Here is a 17735-nt window from a genome sequence, read left to right as displayed (position 1 = left end):
CAATGCGTTCTTAATATTCCATGGGACAAAAGCATTATTTGTGCTTACATGAAGACCATGAAAGAGAAAGTGTCCAGTCTCCATGCTACCCGAGATGTTTCAACAGCAGTTCTGTCCTCACGCTTCCCAAAGGATTAACCTCTGATCATTACAAGAAAGAACACCAAGCTTTGTTTCCCATAGAGATTTGATTCATCCAGTCTGCAGCTGAAGATTAGCAAATGCTTCCAACTGCACAGTTTAGTAGAATGGTGTAGTTTTTGTATGTTCTTTTAAACCCTAGAAATTCGTAATTATTTTTTATCAAAAGAATTGTGAAAGCATGATTTAATACTAAGAGGCCACCAACAAAATGACAACTTTTCCTATCTAAAATGTTTGATTAATAAACACAAGTCTAGGCTAAAAAATTTGTAACAAGTCTAATAAATACACATTTGCATTATTAGCCATATCTCATTGTTTAGGATGCAATTCTATCACATAAATGAGAACTTACAGCTCTTACTAAATCATAACAAAAATCTGAATAAAAAGCTTTTTGAGGGAGTATGAACCATGAAATAACAAGCTGAGACTCTGCTGCATGAGAAGAAGAACATGAACAAAAATTTGTGTTTTAATTTTAAAAACTGTTTTGTGCTTAACTCCAATTATTTTACTAATATGGAAAAGCACCTTTGCAGTTAAAATTCATTAATGAAACATTAAAAACATTGAAGAAAACTCTACTTCTTTCATTTGCTAAACACTGGTGACTAAAAAAAATGATTTTATATTAAGTTACTCTACTCAGGACCTTTATCAGTGTGAATAAAAAAGAAATGATGAGCAGGTGTTGGTAGAGAGTGCACTGCAGTGCAGTGGTCTCCGAATTTTGACCATGCACTCCCACCAACAAAAAAATTTTTGAGCACAAACCTCCAGTATATTTATAAAATACACCTATGTACTACTGTGCCAATATGATAGGTATATTATAAAATATACAGAAAAAATAAAAAGCATGAGATAAAGATCAAAACCTTTTTTTTTTATTTTATTAATGATACAAAAACCTTTTCTTGTTCCCACTTAAAAATATTAACAATAATATTTTTGAGTGAGAACTATGTAATTGAATATGCTCCATTATGTTTTAAAATCTTGGTTTAACACTTTGTGATATGGCAATTGGAAGGTCTGGTTCTAGGTTCAGTTTCCTTCGTAACTTGGTGTTAAGTGTCTGTTGTAGCTGAAAAAACAACGTCTCAAAGATACATGGATCCAAATGGAAGTGCATCATTGGCTGCATATACTAAATCATTATATTCAAATTTTCACTTCCATCCTCTAATTACGCAAAGGTTTTGCTTGAAATTTGGCTAGTAAATATCCATCTTCCCTGCTGTCAGCTGTTCTTGCAACTACTCAGAATGTGTTGCATTTTTATATTTTTAACAAATGAGTTCAAAACCCCCTGAAACTCTGCATTCCGAAGATTTTTACATCAGCTAGAAAATTCTGTTTCCTGATTTTTTAAGTGGAAAAAATATGACAGTTTTTATAGGTGAGAAGCTGGCACTGTTTTCAGCAACAAAATCAGATAACAAAGGAAACATTTCCAAACAGCCATTTTAAAAAAAAAAAATCTTTCCACAGCATGAGTTTCTTTTGAAAACCAGTTACTTTCTCTCTCATTGTGAAAATGTCACCTTTACCTTGAAGAGGCATATTAAGTGTGGTTTTGGTTATTTGGGTTTTTTTAAATATTACCTAGGTAGTACACTACTGACAGCCACTTGTCATCACAGAAAAGGTCAGAGAATTTGGAACACTTGTCTTTTTGCAAAAGAACACTTAAAGATTTGTTTGACAACTATTTAGCACTTTGCCACAAGATAACCAGCGAACCTCTGAGTGGCACAAAAGATTTTCATAAAGATTTTCATGGTCACTCCCCATCTCATGACAAAGTATTATAAAGATCCTACCATTTAAGTGTTTCATTTTTATAAAACTAACCACACCGATGACATCCTGTACACTTCTGGTTCCAACTTCAGTGCTGCAATAGCTTCCCTATGAATGATGCAATGACTGAATTTCACGTGTGGTGCTCTCTCTGTAACCTTACGCAGGAAACTTTTTTTTCATTCCAGTATTTCCCTGTATTAATTTCAGCCTGGTTTACTGTGGCAGGAAGACCAAGTGTTTCCCCAGTGGTACGTGGCATTTGTCTTTCACTATTGAGTAGGAAATCCCAAAAAAGGTTTCACAGAAAGAGGCTTCTAAAGGTTTATCATTAAGTTCAGTGAAATTTTGTACTTACATTGAGCACTGCATGGCTTCAAACATTGCTGAAAAAATTTTGTCTTCATGTTCTGGATGCTTCGTATTCAAATGTCTTGCTAATCGTGATGGCTTCCCAGTATTAGCTAATATCTCAAGGCACACTATATGCTTAGGGCAAGGTTCATCATTAACAATGGCAGGTCCAAATCTGTATTTCAAATAGTCTTGATACTTTGGGCCAACTTTTTATCAAAGCTGATTAGATAGTCATTGTGTTTATCTTCTGACGTGGCTGATGAAGAGCCTGTACTAGGAGCAGGGGTACTGTCAGCTCTACTGTTTTCTCGTTGTTCGTATGTGCTTGCACTATTAGCATTATCTTCAATTATCTTAAGCCATTTGTCCATCTCATCATGATGGTTAGTTCAGTTAAAACTAGATAATGTGATCAGTAAACTCACTTAACCTGCCACACATACGCTGCAATATGTCACGACATGCAGAAAGCAAATGAAAGAATGAAGGTGCCCCTGTGAACCCCTCCACAGTGTAGAATACACACTCTTCCTTCAGGATACCTCAAATATCACATGGGAAACATGAACAGCAGACAGAGAGAACAAGTAAGGATGCCAGTATCCATCCATATATTAAATATTAGTAAAGCATAGTTTTTCTTTTCAAGATTTAAAAAATATGTAAACAGAAGTTCTGAAATTTTCTTCACATGCCTCAGTGGATCACCTTGCACACACCTCACTTCAGAGACTGCCCCTCTAGTGAGCAACAAGGTACTTCCAGAGACATTTAAGTGATTGAGGAATATTCTTAGTGACCAGATATGACAAGGAAAACCATCAAAGTTTGTACAGCTCTGATTAAATAATGTTTTCCACCTGTAAGACAATCCACATCCTGAAGAATCTTTAAGTGTACTGGCAATTAAACTCAATCAGTGCCACTGAAACGCACTAATGCCTTGGGACAGAGAACAAAATCAGAGTTATTACACAGTTCTGAAGAGCAGGAAAAATGCAACAAGCTGGAATAGTAAAAAGCAGCCTAAGGCTGCAGAGAGCACCCTAGTTTTAAGGGTATTTCAAGCGAGCTAGTAAAAACAGCAGCTTTGCAAAGCTGTTCAGAATTTCTTTCTCCTTAAGCAGTCTGCTTCAATGATTCCAAGCATAATTTAATTATTTTACTTAATATTGATCAGCAAGAAGTTATTACCGAAGACATGAGGAATTCATCCATTTCCCTCCGCTACTTACCAATGGCATTTGCTGTCCAAAGAATAATCACTGCAACCTGTTCATAACATGCATATTGACTGATAGTTATATTCTGCACATCTCCAATCACGTGTTTTCCCACTGAATTCAGATACGGCGTGCAGTCTGAAAACATGGAGAAATAAATGCTTTAGGAGAAATATTCTAGTTGATGTTTTTGTGCCATACCAGAGCAAGTAAATCATAGTCTGCAAACAGCACCTAATCTCAAAGATATATTAAAGCAACTAGTTTTCAAGATGACCTGCATCTTTCCATGTAAATAAAGAATTAAGTTAATTTCCTACCATTTATCCAAGATTGAGCAAACTAAAAGTACATGTGCACTATTTATTCTACAAAAATACGTGCTGTATAGTAAGTCTAGATGAAGTTTTTGTCTCAGGACTCTGAAAACCACAAAACTTTACAAATCACTGAGCACAACCACTTTCGCCAGTTTCAAAACCCTAGTTCACAGGACTCCAAAGGGGATTACCAGCTTATAATAGCCTCTACCACAGTAAGAGTAAAAATGACACATGCTGGGACTCCCAAAGGAGAACAACTTTTCCTCAATAGAATACAAGGACTGATATTAATTTTGAGCATGTGCAATGCTTAGAGCAAGAGAATGTTGGTTAATGATCAGGCACGAATGAGAACAATGAACAATGTGAAGCTTTAGAACTGCTGCTCAAGAAATGCTTTTTAACCATGATAGTGCCTGATCCTGACCACAAAGAACCTACTGCCTAAATCCATCTCATCTGTCATCCATTCAGTAGCTACCATCCCCATAGACCACTTTACTGGCACTGGATCCAGTCAGAACTGGTTTTGTCTTGTTATCCTCACAAAACGCAGTGTATTCCCTAAAGTTACAGCTCCGCAAACATGCCATTATAGAAAACCGCAGCTTTCATTAAGAAAATAAAATGTAAGAAAAGCATTTTTAACCTTGTTATTGAACTTGACCATGTCTTTATGCATTCAAAACACAAAAACAACCCCAAATTTGATTACTTTTAAAGCCTTACAATGCTTAGGCTCATATTTTGTGGCAGGAAGAGAAGTAGTGGCCAGAGAATTCAATAGTTGTGGAGCACAATGAAGACGCACAAATAAACATTCCGCTTTTGAACTAGTGAAGCCAATAAAATCCAGAAAAACTTGACTAGTAGACTACATATACTACTGACTGATGATTAATTCTAAAAACTGAGATAATCTATACGCTAGCATTTGTCTATACAGACTTTGTAGAAACTAAACATGAAAAATGAAGTGTTATGGTAAGCCAATGCAGGAAATAAAAATTTAATTCAGAGGCGTGATCTTAAAAGCAAGGAAAGAAAAAAATATTAACTGAAAAGCAGTTTTAGAAAATGGCTTTTTACTACGAATAACAATGGTAAGGGGTCTTTTATATAACTGCCACACAAATGAGAACAGAATAGTCTGTACCACACTGCCTTTTACAGGAGCCGGGCAGTTGGTAGTTACTCTGCTGTTTGTAGAATTCTGTTGCTACGAGTGAACTCAATGACAGCACGAACTTCCTCTTCGGAGAACAGACTATCTCTTTCAATGGAAAGTTTGAAGTAACAGTTTTTTGCTAGGTCTGGATCTAATTAATAGCAAGCCCGAGATTTTGGATCCCAGTCACTGAAGTTTTATGGTCAAAAGACAATTTGCCAAAATGGAATATAGCACAAATGTCTGAAGTTTGACTGTGAGTCACTGACTTACATTTTTAAAGAACAACAGATTTAGGAAGAAAACAGCAGGGAAAAATTGCGCTTTTCAGGAAAGCACTTCTATTACTTGAATACAAATGAAATACTAAAACATACAAACACGTTTTTCACCTAAAAACATAAACAATCTAGCCAACTAATTTAACAACATAAAACACAGTTCACTAGAGCTGCTGTGTGGCAAAATAAAAGCCTTTAAATCCCAGTCAGCAAGCCAAATTCTCTTTTGTGCTGGCTTATTCACGATAAGTATTTACTTCCATATTATAAGAACTCTTTAACCCTAGTTAAAGAGAACTCTTTTCCTAGTTCTGCAGAACTCAAATAAGTCCTTTGTCCAGGAAGCACACAGTGCCAGCAGAATTTTGAAGTAACACTTGCCATTGGTTAAACACAGTTCCTGGTGCCAGAATTAATGGAAAAAACATGACAGACACTGAGACTTAAACAGGCTCCATTGTGTTAACTAAACATGGGGATCTCTGTTCCGACTGATATTATTTCCTGTTTTCCTTTACGTAGATAACAAAAAATCGTAACCCTTTTGTAGCAACCACTTACCTCTTGTACAATCTCACATACTTGAATTTTGCTCATTTTAAATATTAACATCAAAGTAGATTTAAAAAAAAAACCTCACAGTGAAGGATTGCAAATTCAGTGAAGGATTGCAAATTCAGAAATCAACATAAAGGAACAAAGGAATGACCAGAATGAAACACTATTGTTAGGTTTCCTGATACATGCTCTCAGGGATGAAATTTTACCCACATTCAGTATCTGAGGTAATTTCTTTGAGTAGGCAAAACCACAAATCTGGGACTTGAACTGGCATTAACACAAACATTACTGCTGTAAATTAGGACCTTCACATTCAATATCAATATGTGCAAAGACACATTTTTAATATATTCTCTGTATATAAACTACACATTTTATACATTGGGACACACTTTGCACCATTATCCCCCAAAATTACATAGCAGAGAAAAGATGTATAAAGCTCGAAATAATCCTTTCCTATGACTTTGTGTGTAGTGAACTTTTCAATGACTACTTCCTTTCACAGATTAAAATCCTTCTCTGTAACCTTCCAGCCAAATACTGGGCATATGTAGGCGAATCCGAAAGTGAAACTACAAATTATTAAATTGCTTTATAATCAGTGAAACACAGTAAGGAGAAGATCCAGCAGAAACAAATCTAGATTTTAAAATTATGGCAATAGTAAAAAGCTCATGATATTCTTAGAGCCATTTTTTAGAGACATGTTGCTACATGTTGACAACTGTGATGGAGTCCTGGCTTTTTGTGAATATAGTATAAATTTTCAACTTACTGTCATATTTAAAGGTGATATTGAGTAGTCCATTGTTCTTGGTGACTGATGACAGCCCCTGTAGAGAAACATCAAGAAAATAATTTGAATAAAGCAAGCTACTTTGAACTTAGGTAGATTTTTCTTTTGTAAATAGCTTGTTGGAGTCTGGAAGAACGCATGATTTTTTTCCTTCTGTTTGGGCACACCATCCACCAATCTGAGCACAGGCAATGACAGAACAGATTGCATACATGTGTATGCACTCACCTGTCATCAACTTTCCAAATATAATACTCAAAGAAGCGAAAATAAAGAGAAATGAAAGTCTGAATATAGTATTTGCATGAAGACATGAAATTGAGACTTAAGTAGTACAACTTGTCCAGTTTAGATGTGACTCATAGAAGCTTATTTTTGAAAGAAAGTTATGTGATGTTCTCAACTTCCACCATCTAGGTTAATTGTGCCCATACAAAAACCATACCTTTAATCAAGGTTTAAATACAAATCAAATTGGGTTCTCCAGGGAAAACACAGTGCAAGAGAGAATGCCATGAAAAAGAGTATCAGCAGTTCAAACAAAGTAAAGAAGGAATGTCACTGCTAAGCATTGTGCTCATAGCACTTTAGCTGTTTTCTTGGTGAAGGTCATTTTCAGGACAGAAATTAAAGGGTAGGAGCAAAACAGCAGAAGAACTAATTAAAGAGCACTCATCACTTCTCAGACACTCCTCATCTCATTAACTACCCCAGTACAGGTGTCTGAAGGACTCTATTATCTGTCAATCGTGCAAACTAACCCACCAAATTTTCATCACACTCAGAATTAATCTATAATCAAGTAATCCTTTTTCATACGGCTAATATTACTCAATGCTCACAAGAACTACACAAAACTCAAAGCTTAACATAAACTGAGGTATGATAAACCAGGACACAAAACCTACGGCCTGGTTCATCAGCGTGTCTGAATTGTACATGGCAGAAACTCTTACTACAGAGAGAATCAATACCCAGTGTCTAGATATGTGCCCACGTCTATCCCTCATTAAATCATTTTATACAGATGTATTTGCATGTAATTTATGTTTCTGTGCCCAATATCCTTCTTGTGGAATTTTTATTTCCATGTGCTTTGAGTTGTATGTGGTTTATGTACTGTGGATTACTTTTCTGTTATATTTTTTTTATGTGAGAGGCCCCCATATAGAGGCTCCAACCATTTTAACATCTATTGTAAACATTTTTAAATAAAATCTTGCTGTGAAGAACTTAATTAGACAAAAACACAGATGGACAATTTAAATTTCAATCTTCCCATTGATTACTGGCTAAAAATCAACACACAGGAGAGCAATAAAGAAGAACAAATGAAATAGTGGATTTCCGACTGGAACAATTCAGATAATTATATCCCATAACTTTTCCAGTAGAAGTGCATATTGTAGAAATCCATTCTGCTACATGAGGAATCTCTTTCTATTATCAAATACTATTAAAGCAGATACTGCCATTCTTGCTGAGTGTCACAGAAACTGAGGACCAACTGGAGAACTTCCCATTGATGTCCCAGGGAGGAATCCAGACACATACGTAGGCTGATGAGTCTGGTGTCTCTTCTGTACTTACAGAAAAGAACTTGGGACTTCAGAGGCGCAATACCTTACCCTTCAGAAAGCACTGACATTGTTTTTGAAACAAAATGTAGTATCACCCTCACCCTTACTAGACACAAAGTTGAAAACTTATGAAGTAGTATCGTTCCCTGAAAGGCAAATAACATCACATTTACCATTATCTTGAAAAAAATACCACCCATTTATATAGAATGGTATCTGGGCTTACTGCTAAAATGGAAAGAGCAGAAGTTAATACTATAAAAGGACTCCAACAGTAATTAAACCTTGTCAGGATCACGTGTAAACATTCACTGTGTGTCACTTAATAGTCAGGCACAGGTATTTAGAAAGAAAAACAAGGTATGAGTCAAGTTACCTCAAAAAAAAAAAAAGTAAAACACTACATAAAGGATGAAAGTAAATCAGATCTTGATAGTATTGTTAGAAGTCAAATTTGTAATCTCACTTTCTTCTTAGGTGGCTTTTCATTTGTTTAACTTTGATTTAGTTTGGCATTAAACAAGCTGTTATACAAAAAGGTTTCCTGAAACAGGAAGGCGTCAATTTTTTTTCAGTCTTAACTCTTCTATTAATACCTGTTCTATTCTGACTCATTTTCTGTTTCTCTTAAACTATGTAAAATCTCATTTAACTTACTACTACAGCAAAACAAAGACATTAATCACACACATTAAAAAAATACAAAAAAGAAACTGTTGACTTTTCATATTTATAAATATAGGCAGATAAACCATCAAATTAATTGTGTTACCTGTCTTCCTTTTGTGTCCTAGAGCTGATGCTTTGAGAAAGACACAGGAATTTTACCAAACCCCACGGAAAATTAGCACAAGTATTTTAATTCATTAGATAGGATCTTTTATATATATTTCTTAAATACAGGATATAGCAACACTTTTCATGGCATCTTTAACTGCATTTCCATTGAGATTACGGTGACATCACAAAACATGTAACAGTAGAAGTATAAATCAATATACCACAGTCATTAATGAAGTAGATGCAAAAAGTAAATATAACCATAAGCCAAATTCTGCTGAATGTAAGCAGCACATGAGGCTTACCAGTTGTAAAAATTTGCTCCCAAGTGTATAAAAGGTCCAAAAAGGCTGCAGTAATTTGTGAGAGAATTAGGGTCACGTTAAAGTGTTGAACTAGACAACTGTCATATTAACTGCAAGTTAAAACAAGTAAGCTAGTCAGACAATTTCATCATGCTAAACTTTGGGATTAATGCTCCAAATACTTACTGCTGCGAATTTAAAAATATATTCTTCCAGGAAGTATTCCCTTGTTTTTAAGCCAGAAAGTAATTGAGCTATTTAAATGGCTTATAGCTAAGACAACATGTTTAGAGCATCTTACTTCAAAACTATAAATACTAATGCAATGGCCTTAGGGCTCTACATTCTTAGTTAATTAACCACTAACATTTGTTGAATTTACATGCAGCTTTTAATTTATTCTGAACTTTACTAGAAAGCAAGTCTCCATTGCCTGGAGCTTTGTCTACAAAATCCCTTTGGTCCACATACTTCTACACTGATTAAGAAGGAATACACAGGAAAGACAAGAGTCAAAACATCATTTATAAAGAACTATAGACCACTGATCTTTAGACAGATAATCAAAGTTGAAATGCACACAGATTAAATTACAATCAATCTTGTTTGTCAAAAAGCAGCGGTGGGAGGGTGTTATCCACAACAATAAATCTCACATTATACAAGCTCAAAGCTCAGAGCTCCACAGAAAACACGATGTTTTCGGCATCTATATTGGGCAAGTCAGCCAGAATTTCCATCACATATCACATACCTCAAATCACAGAGATCAGTGTTGGATCTGTTCCTCAATCCACATGAACAGCTTGAAGAGTAAAGGTTAAGATCCTAAGATATCTTAAATCTCAGTAACACTAATAAACATCAACTCCTAAATAACTAATAACTCATTTGGATGTTCAAGGCATGTGCAGGCATTCCATTTTATTTAAATATCCATCTTTCAACATCAAAAAGCACAAGTAGTAGTAAGAGGCAAAGACTATTACATTAAGTTAAACTGCATTTTTGTTTGTTTATATTTTCCTAATACCTATCCCTTCATTTATGATAACAACTTACTAATGAAATGCACTTTCAACAACTCTTTCTACCCATTACTAGGCCACAGAGGAACAAAGTCAGGATTACACTGCCAGAAATAAAGCTTCAATGAAATTGTAACCACAGGAACTAATTGTGCCTCCAAGAAAAGTTAAATTTAACTCATGTCTGCCATTAGAGGCATAAATTAAATGCAACAGAAAAAAATAAACTATCTGCTTCATTTTTATTGTTGAACTCTTCCCTCTTCCTTTTAATCTAGAGTATACAGTGTTTCATATTTGAAGGTAACATCTGTTTTTTATATTGGACAATTCCTGCCAGAGATGGCACTGGTGATTTCGGAATTGTTCTATGAATAATCATTTTTACAAATAATACTGAAATATACTCCAATATTTGACTTTTACTGAGCAAGTGGTCTTTCATTCAATAAAGGCAATTTATGTATGTGAATAAGCACTGTCAGGCGGCCACTTTAACATCAATACTAGGAAAGAGATAGATGCTAGCACTAATTACAGAGATCTGCTAAAGGAGGGAGGAAATCACTACCCCTCAAGCATAGCCTTGCGCACCAGACCAAAACAGTAATCATGATTCATCTTTCATATGTTGTTAATCAACACACACATGGTCCTAATTTCATGCTCCCATGAGGCAAACTGAAGGGACAATTGTTTCTGAACTCTAACATCAAGATGAATAATCAATGTTTATCACACTCGTTACTCAGTAAACTAAAAGCTTTAGATTTGACATCTGCTCTTTTCATTTTAAAGCTTTCTTGATGCTTTCAACCAAGTTAAAATATTTTCTATCTCTGCAGTCATCAGTAAAAAGATGAACTATCTGCAGTATTTATATGCCTGCATTTTGGATTGCTTCCAATAGAATATAGCAAAATACATAACCCATGCTAGTGTTTGCTATATAACTCACATGTACTCCATTGACTGCGGAATGAATACTAAACCCTGAGTGGATGGGTTTGTACTGTTATTACTATATCCCAGGTGTAAGTGACAATTCCAACCATAAATTTTGTTCGGATTTGCCTATATACATATACATATATGTTCCTGCATTGCATTCACAAATTATGGGAAGAACATTTAAAAAAACATCTCAGTGACACTGGAGAAGTAAGTTTTAACAAAAGTGAATTCAAGGAGCAACAGGCTTCTTGTTGCCTATCTCATATTTGAAATGGAGATGTAGATTCTTCAAAACAATTTTTTTTAAACTTCTTTTAATAAGTTGGCATCTTTTGTGTTTCTTTTTACGTAAGTAACATAATGATTTACAAGAAATTATCAGACTTTGGTTGTTGGTTCTTTGTTGTTCATTATTTACTGTTTCACTGCTTCATCTTTAGAGCCACTGCATGCAAGTTCAGCTGCAGAAGAACTGAATGTGTCTTCATAGCATTTACATCTTGAATTTGGCCTGAGATAGGAAAGGCAAAGCATTGTTTTTACTTCAATTATAAACTATGTAGTGGGAGAACAGAAAATCATCATTTTTGAGCATGAAGGAACTTCATGCTCCATCCAACCCCTGATTATCATCTTGCTATACAGCAAGCTGGTTCTTCCCTAACATATTCTTGTCAAGAATAGCCTGTTGTGTTCAAAGGTTCCAATTTTTCTTCCGTGTTACTTGTGAAAAATCAATGGTCAATCTCCAGGTGTTAGCACATTACTTGTACAGAATTGTCCCTTTCAAGCAGAGTATTAGGTTGTCTAGTAGATCAATTAGACTCTTTCTCTGAACTGCAAGAACCCTCGTTTCATGTGAACAACCTTAATGCTTTGACTTTCTCAGCACAGCTCGGCCTTCCAGGGAGTAGGACCGGTGACCTGAGGCAGGCACCATACGCCTCCCTTTGTTTAAAACTGTCAGGCATGGTCACGTTTAGCATATTCTTTCTCCATCTCCCAGAACACCACTTTTTTACACCAATTGAAGCCCTGTGACTTGCAAAAAACATTATGAACCATCCATACCAGTCTTTTTTAAAAAATGTGCTAACCTAACTGACTGTCAAAATCCTAAAAATTCAAAACCAGGACTGTATAAATGCTCCAGAGACTGTGAGTTATAACTCAGGTACTACAACAAAATCCCACTACTTACATGAAAATCTGGGAAATGAGACTTTCTTTTAAGAGTAACATAAAATACTTATTTACCTAAACCAAACACAAGGAACTCATACTTCATTTGTATAAGAATTGTCCTGACTTTTTGTGATCATTAAGTATCTAATTTTTCACAAAATCATGACACTACCCACGGTTTTATGGTTGACTTCCCACCCAGGTAATTACATTCTGTCTGACCAAACTCTCCCGCCATTTCAACTAGATAGGGTTTTCTCAAGTTCCTCCCATCACGAGAGGATACTGAATCGAACAGCTGCTGACTTACCTCTGTCAGAGAATGAGATGGTCCCTAAACCTATGCATGTATCCTCACATGCCAGATAACTTCATGGCGGTCTTTCTGGATTTTGAAGGTGAAACGTGCTGACTGAAGATCACTAATTGCAGTATAACCTATCTAAAAAAAATCCCACCACAAACAAACAAAAACCCCAAAACAAAGCCACAAAAAAACCCCAGCAGAAACACCTTTTCATTACGCCTCATTCTGGGCTATTTTAGTTCCTGTTTAAAAAGGCAGCGGGGAAGGTTACCTTACACACGAGTCAGTCTGACACAGAGGTAAGAAACGACTGTAAGGAAGAAATACTACAAAAGTATTTCCAGCACGGCTCTTCAGAACGCAGCACGGCTCCAGGCAGCTGCTCACTGAAGGTACGTCAACTGGTTTACTTCAAAGGACAGACCGTTGTGAAAGCCACAATTTAATGCCAATAGGAGCAGGTTTAATCTACACTATTTGCCGCCTACCGTGAAAATCTTAAACCTCTCAGTCAAGCCCAGGAATTCAATGCAGCAAAGCATGGCAGAAAAAGGGTACCAGCTCTTATTTCTCTCCTGCAATTTGCAAGTTCGCCGAAGAAATTTTCTATAGTTTGCCCCGTCACACTTAATTTTTACCAACTTTGTTGTGCGAATGATGTTTGGTAAATTAAAAGCCTTCTAAAAAAACAAACAAAACAGCCCCTGAAAATCAAGAGAATAAATTATTTCATACAACGCACATTTCCCACAAACATTACTGAAATGTGCTAGTCTAAGGATACTTGGACAAAAGCCAAAAGTCTGTAGTTAAACCAGTGTTCTCTTAACCGTGGGACATGACCCCCGACAGGAGAGCTGGGAGAAAAGACAAGGTGTTTGCAAAGGGGAGGGGGAGAAAAGGCAGTGCCAAGACAGGTGCACGAATGGTGATTGTGACTGGGAAGGAAGGGAGGTGCAAAACACAAAAAAGCTGTTTTTTAAAGAGGGACCCAAGACAAATTAGTTTGGGAAACACTGATTTGTGCTATAAACAATAAATACATAGAATAATTCACATCTGAAAAAATGAAAAATGAAGCCTACTACACACACTTGCTGTTTAATATACAACACAGCATACTATAAAACAAACAAGCCAGCTAATTATTCCACTCAAATTAAAGAACATATTTTTCTTCTTACACTGGGAAGTCATCCAGAACCTCAAAAGCCTACAGGGTCCCTCACACTTAGAAGAACAATTGCATAAGAACTGAATTTTAGCTTATGCCCAACCACTTCTAAACTCACCTGCCTAGGTCCATATTTTCATTCATTTAATTGACTCTCCACTTAATGTGCAAACATGCAGAGCCATAAACTGATCTTTCTCCCCCAAAGATGACCAAAGAGTTAGAACACAATCATGAAAAGGTTTCAAGAGTTGACTGAGAAGCATAACAGAACAACGCATATACACTGTTTATATTAATATGTATATAAAATATATGGATATGTTCATTCATTCATTTTGCTTACCACATTTGAGAAATGATGTAGCTTTCAGAGGAGAGAACATCAGGGAAAAAAGGAAAGCAAAGAAGAATAATACTTCAGAGCTACAAAGCAAGTGGATCAATTGTATCTTTCAAGATTTTATGCACATAAAGGTCTGCTGCTTCTCCTAAATCGGTAAGTATTTCTAAGCCAGCCAAATCCAAAAGAAAGTTTTTTTCTTTAAAGCTGAGCATATGCAGTGGCACCTGGAGAAAAACTAAGCAACTTATTTCCAAAATCATAAATAGTTCACTAATAACATTCTGCTGCCAGATTCTTCTCAGTTTGGCAACTCCTAGCATGAGCTCTTTGTTTGCTCCCAGGTTTCATCCAAAGAAACAGAAAATCTGTAAAAGTAACTAGGATAGACTTCGTAGGTTCAGTTTTGAGCTTCAGCCAGAACACAGTTCACAATTACGACTATTTCAGGGTGCGTTTTTTCTGCTCTTCGCTTCTCAATCTAACGCCAGAGGACACACAAAAAAACCCAAACAACTCTGAGGGAAACTGTCATCAAATGTGGATTAACTGCTTTATCCCTAACTCTTCTACCTAAAAATTTCCAATCTGAAATTTACCTCATTGTTGGAGATTTTCATTGCAAACAAACTTAGAGCAAGCAGACTGGAGATAATACTCCATTAGTAGTACACGGTGAGTTTATCCAATTTGTAACTTTTGAAAATAGTAAGAACAGCTGCTTGCAAGGAAATCTCTAAAGCAGAACATCATATAAAGGCTGGAATGAGAAAAATTTGACATAGCACATCTATTTAGTTTCGTGTGTGTTCACACAATGTCTCTCCCCAGGCCTAATCATTCTCCTATATTATCTGAAAGTCACTGAAACACTTTAAGAGCTTTGCAGTTGGAAAATATGAAATGTGTATTCTTAGAAACTTAATTTTAATTCTTACTTACACGAATGAAATATATAGGGACAACTAAGGGAAGTATTACATATTCACAGGAGCTCATTACTGTAAAGAAAACTAAGGCACATTGGTTTTGTGGACCAATATATAAATAGACCCAAGTTTTGGTTCTAGAGGATATGGAGACAAGGTAATTTAGCGATAACTTCACTTCACTGATTAGAGTGCCGCAGAACTTATAAAACTTTTAAAGTAGATAGGATTTGGGATTGTTCCATCTTAAACCCTCCTTTTGTAGTAATGCAATTATTTTGGACATAAAAACCTATTCTTGGGGATTTAGAAACATATAACCGTACTCATCTGTAAGATTTTAAAACTGAGAATTTGTAAGCAGCATGATTCAATTCCAGGAACAAACAACTATTTGCTTGCCAAAATCCTATGTTCCAGCTTTAAAGGCTCTTTCACCATTCCCCCAACAGTATTTTTAATACTTCACATGAAACGTGGTTTTACAGGAGATGAAATAAAAAATAACTTTCTTTAAAATGATACAGGCATCCCTTCCCAAAGTTACCATCCTGCTGAGCTACATAACTTAAAAAGGCTCAGGCAATGAGAAGCTAGGACTTCAAATGTGATATGCATCTACTCAGCAGCAATCCAAAGGTACCTTTGGCATTAAGTTCAGTATCATGACAGACATCAGAAGCATCACTTTTATTCCACATACAGCCATGTTATACAATCCCCTCATCAAAAGTGACGGGCAGATTACTGTAGTTTCAGAGCAAACTGGCATAATGACTGTATCAGACTTTTTTTAATCTGGATGGGAAAAAAAAAAAAAAAACACCAGCAAAAATGGAAAGAACATTATGTCAAACACAATGACTAAGAATACTTTTTGCTTTGAAGTATAAGCTCTTGTACATCAACTGTGCTAATAAAACAAGTTACCTTTCTCTACAAATCTTCCTCTAGGAAGCAACCAAGAACTCCTCCCTTTCTTCCATTCACAAAGTTAATGGACAAGCTGCACAAGCTGGCTTCCTGCAGAGCTAGAAACAAGTCTCAGCTCTGCTGCCGTTCCTTCTAACCGTGTTGAGGGTATGGGCTTTGGTACGTTGTTACTCCCACCTCCCCAAGACAAGCATACAAAAACAAGATTCTTACTGCTGAACTATGCGATTTTAGCAAATGAATTCCTTCTTGGAGCCTCCGTCTAGTCCTGGTCCACAGAGAATATTGAAATTACTCCCACAGCTTAAGCAGTAATACAATCAGCAGCGAGGATTAGAAGGTCCAGTGCTTACTATGTACTGATGATCCACATGGTTGAACTTCAGAGACAGGCAGACACATTTGGTGGCTGTAGATTTAAAGCTTCAGCTGCCAGGGAATTTATCCACTCCTGGTTACCCTCCAGGGAGTACGGCCATCATACATGCAGCCAAAAAAACTCCATTCAAAATGTGTCAAAAATATACACAAAGCTGCACAAACACTTCTGGTCCACCTGAAGGATATTTGGAAGAAACAGTACTCAAATATTCCAACTATACCAGCTCTTCTCTGCAAGCAAACTGGAGCTTCCCCACTTACAGCCATTTAAGTAGGAAAAGTTCCACCAAATGATGATCAACGCCAGGAATCTAAACACAACCCAATAAAACCACACAAAACACAGCTTTCTGAGGAGACATTCTCAGGATGAACTGTCACTCTTGAATAAAGTTTACCTCAGAATTCACCTCATCATCAAGGCTGCTCTTCTCCTACGGTTTCAATTTTCACACTGCAAATCTGTGTATTTTGTCCCTAATTGTGCCACTCAACCATCTCTCTACACAGAACAGCTTCTGCCATCAAGATTGTCAAGGCTTTTCACAATGAAAAAAAAAAGAGGAAGAAAAGATAGAACACATTCAAATATTCCTGTGTGCTCATCTCTCTTCAGTACTTGGATTTGAAAGCGTTAAGTACTGCTAAATCTTACTGCTGGAAAAAACACAACCAAGGAAATGTGTATGTTTTAAGTCAGTATATCTGTACTGGCAAACTCTTTAGGCATTATGTGTTTTCAAGTCCCAGGAGGTTTTAAACCACTGAAAAAGGGAACCTAAACACAATTTTTTAAAATAGAGATTTGATGCTTGAAACAGTATTGAAAACTCCAGTCTGACTGCATTCAGTTTCCACTAATAAAAGTCACACCCTATGGATATCACACTTTATGACACACTTGAACAAGTAAAACAGTTTAAGTGACACATTTTTCCTACGTATTTAATGTTAAGAGCTTCTGAAAGTAGGCCAAGGCAAAGGTTACACGTTCTATCCATACAGTGCATGGCTAGTTCACAACTGCCATTTTCATACCAATTAATACACTACTTGACACGAAATGTGATATCTGCTAAAACACTGACACAACCTGTATCACAGCCTCCTTGGGCTTTAAATTACTTCACTGTCCCATTTGCTTAACTGCTATTTAAAGTCTTGCAATATT

At 36.1% G+C, this 17735-nt stretch overlaps 1 protein-coding gene across 1 annotated transcript in view; it reads right to left on the bottom strand.

Annotated features, from left to right (window-relative positions):
- IL17RD (interleukin 17 receptor D) overlaps positions 1 to 17735 on the bottom strand; it is a 49519-nt gene that overhangs the window by 16416 nt on the left and 15368 nt on the right. Inside the window, exons 2-3 of the mRNA XM_086619095.1 lie at positions 6645 to 6702; positions 3546 to 3671 (exon numbers count right to left, since the gene is read on the bottom strand). Of these exons, the coding sequence (XP_086475221.1) occupies positions 3546 to 3671; positions 6645 to 6702 (184 nt within the window). The remainder of the gene's footprint in view (positions 1 to 3545; positions 3672 to 6644; positions 6703 to 17735) is intronic.

Source organism: Tauraco erythrolophus, chromosome 12, assembly GCF_009769465.1.
Source record: "Tauraco erythrolophus isolate bTauEry1 chromosome 12, bTauEry1.pri, whole genome shotgun sequence".
In the NCBI taxonomy this organism is placed as follows: domain Eukaryota; kingdom Metazoa; phylum Chordata; class Aves; order Musophagiformes; family Musophagidae; genus Tauraco; species Tauraco erythrolophus.
The sequence above is the reverse complement of the archived record's forward strand: the minus strand, read 5'-3'. Positions and strand labels throughout refer to the sequence as shown.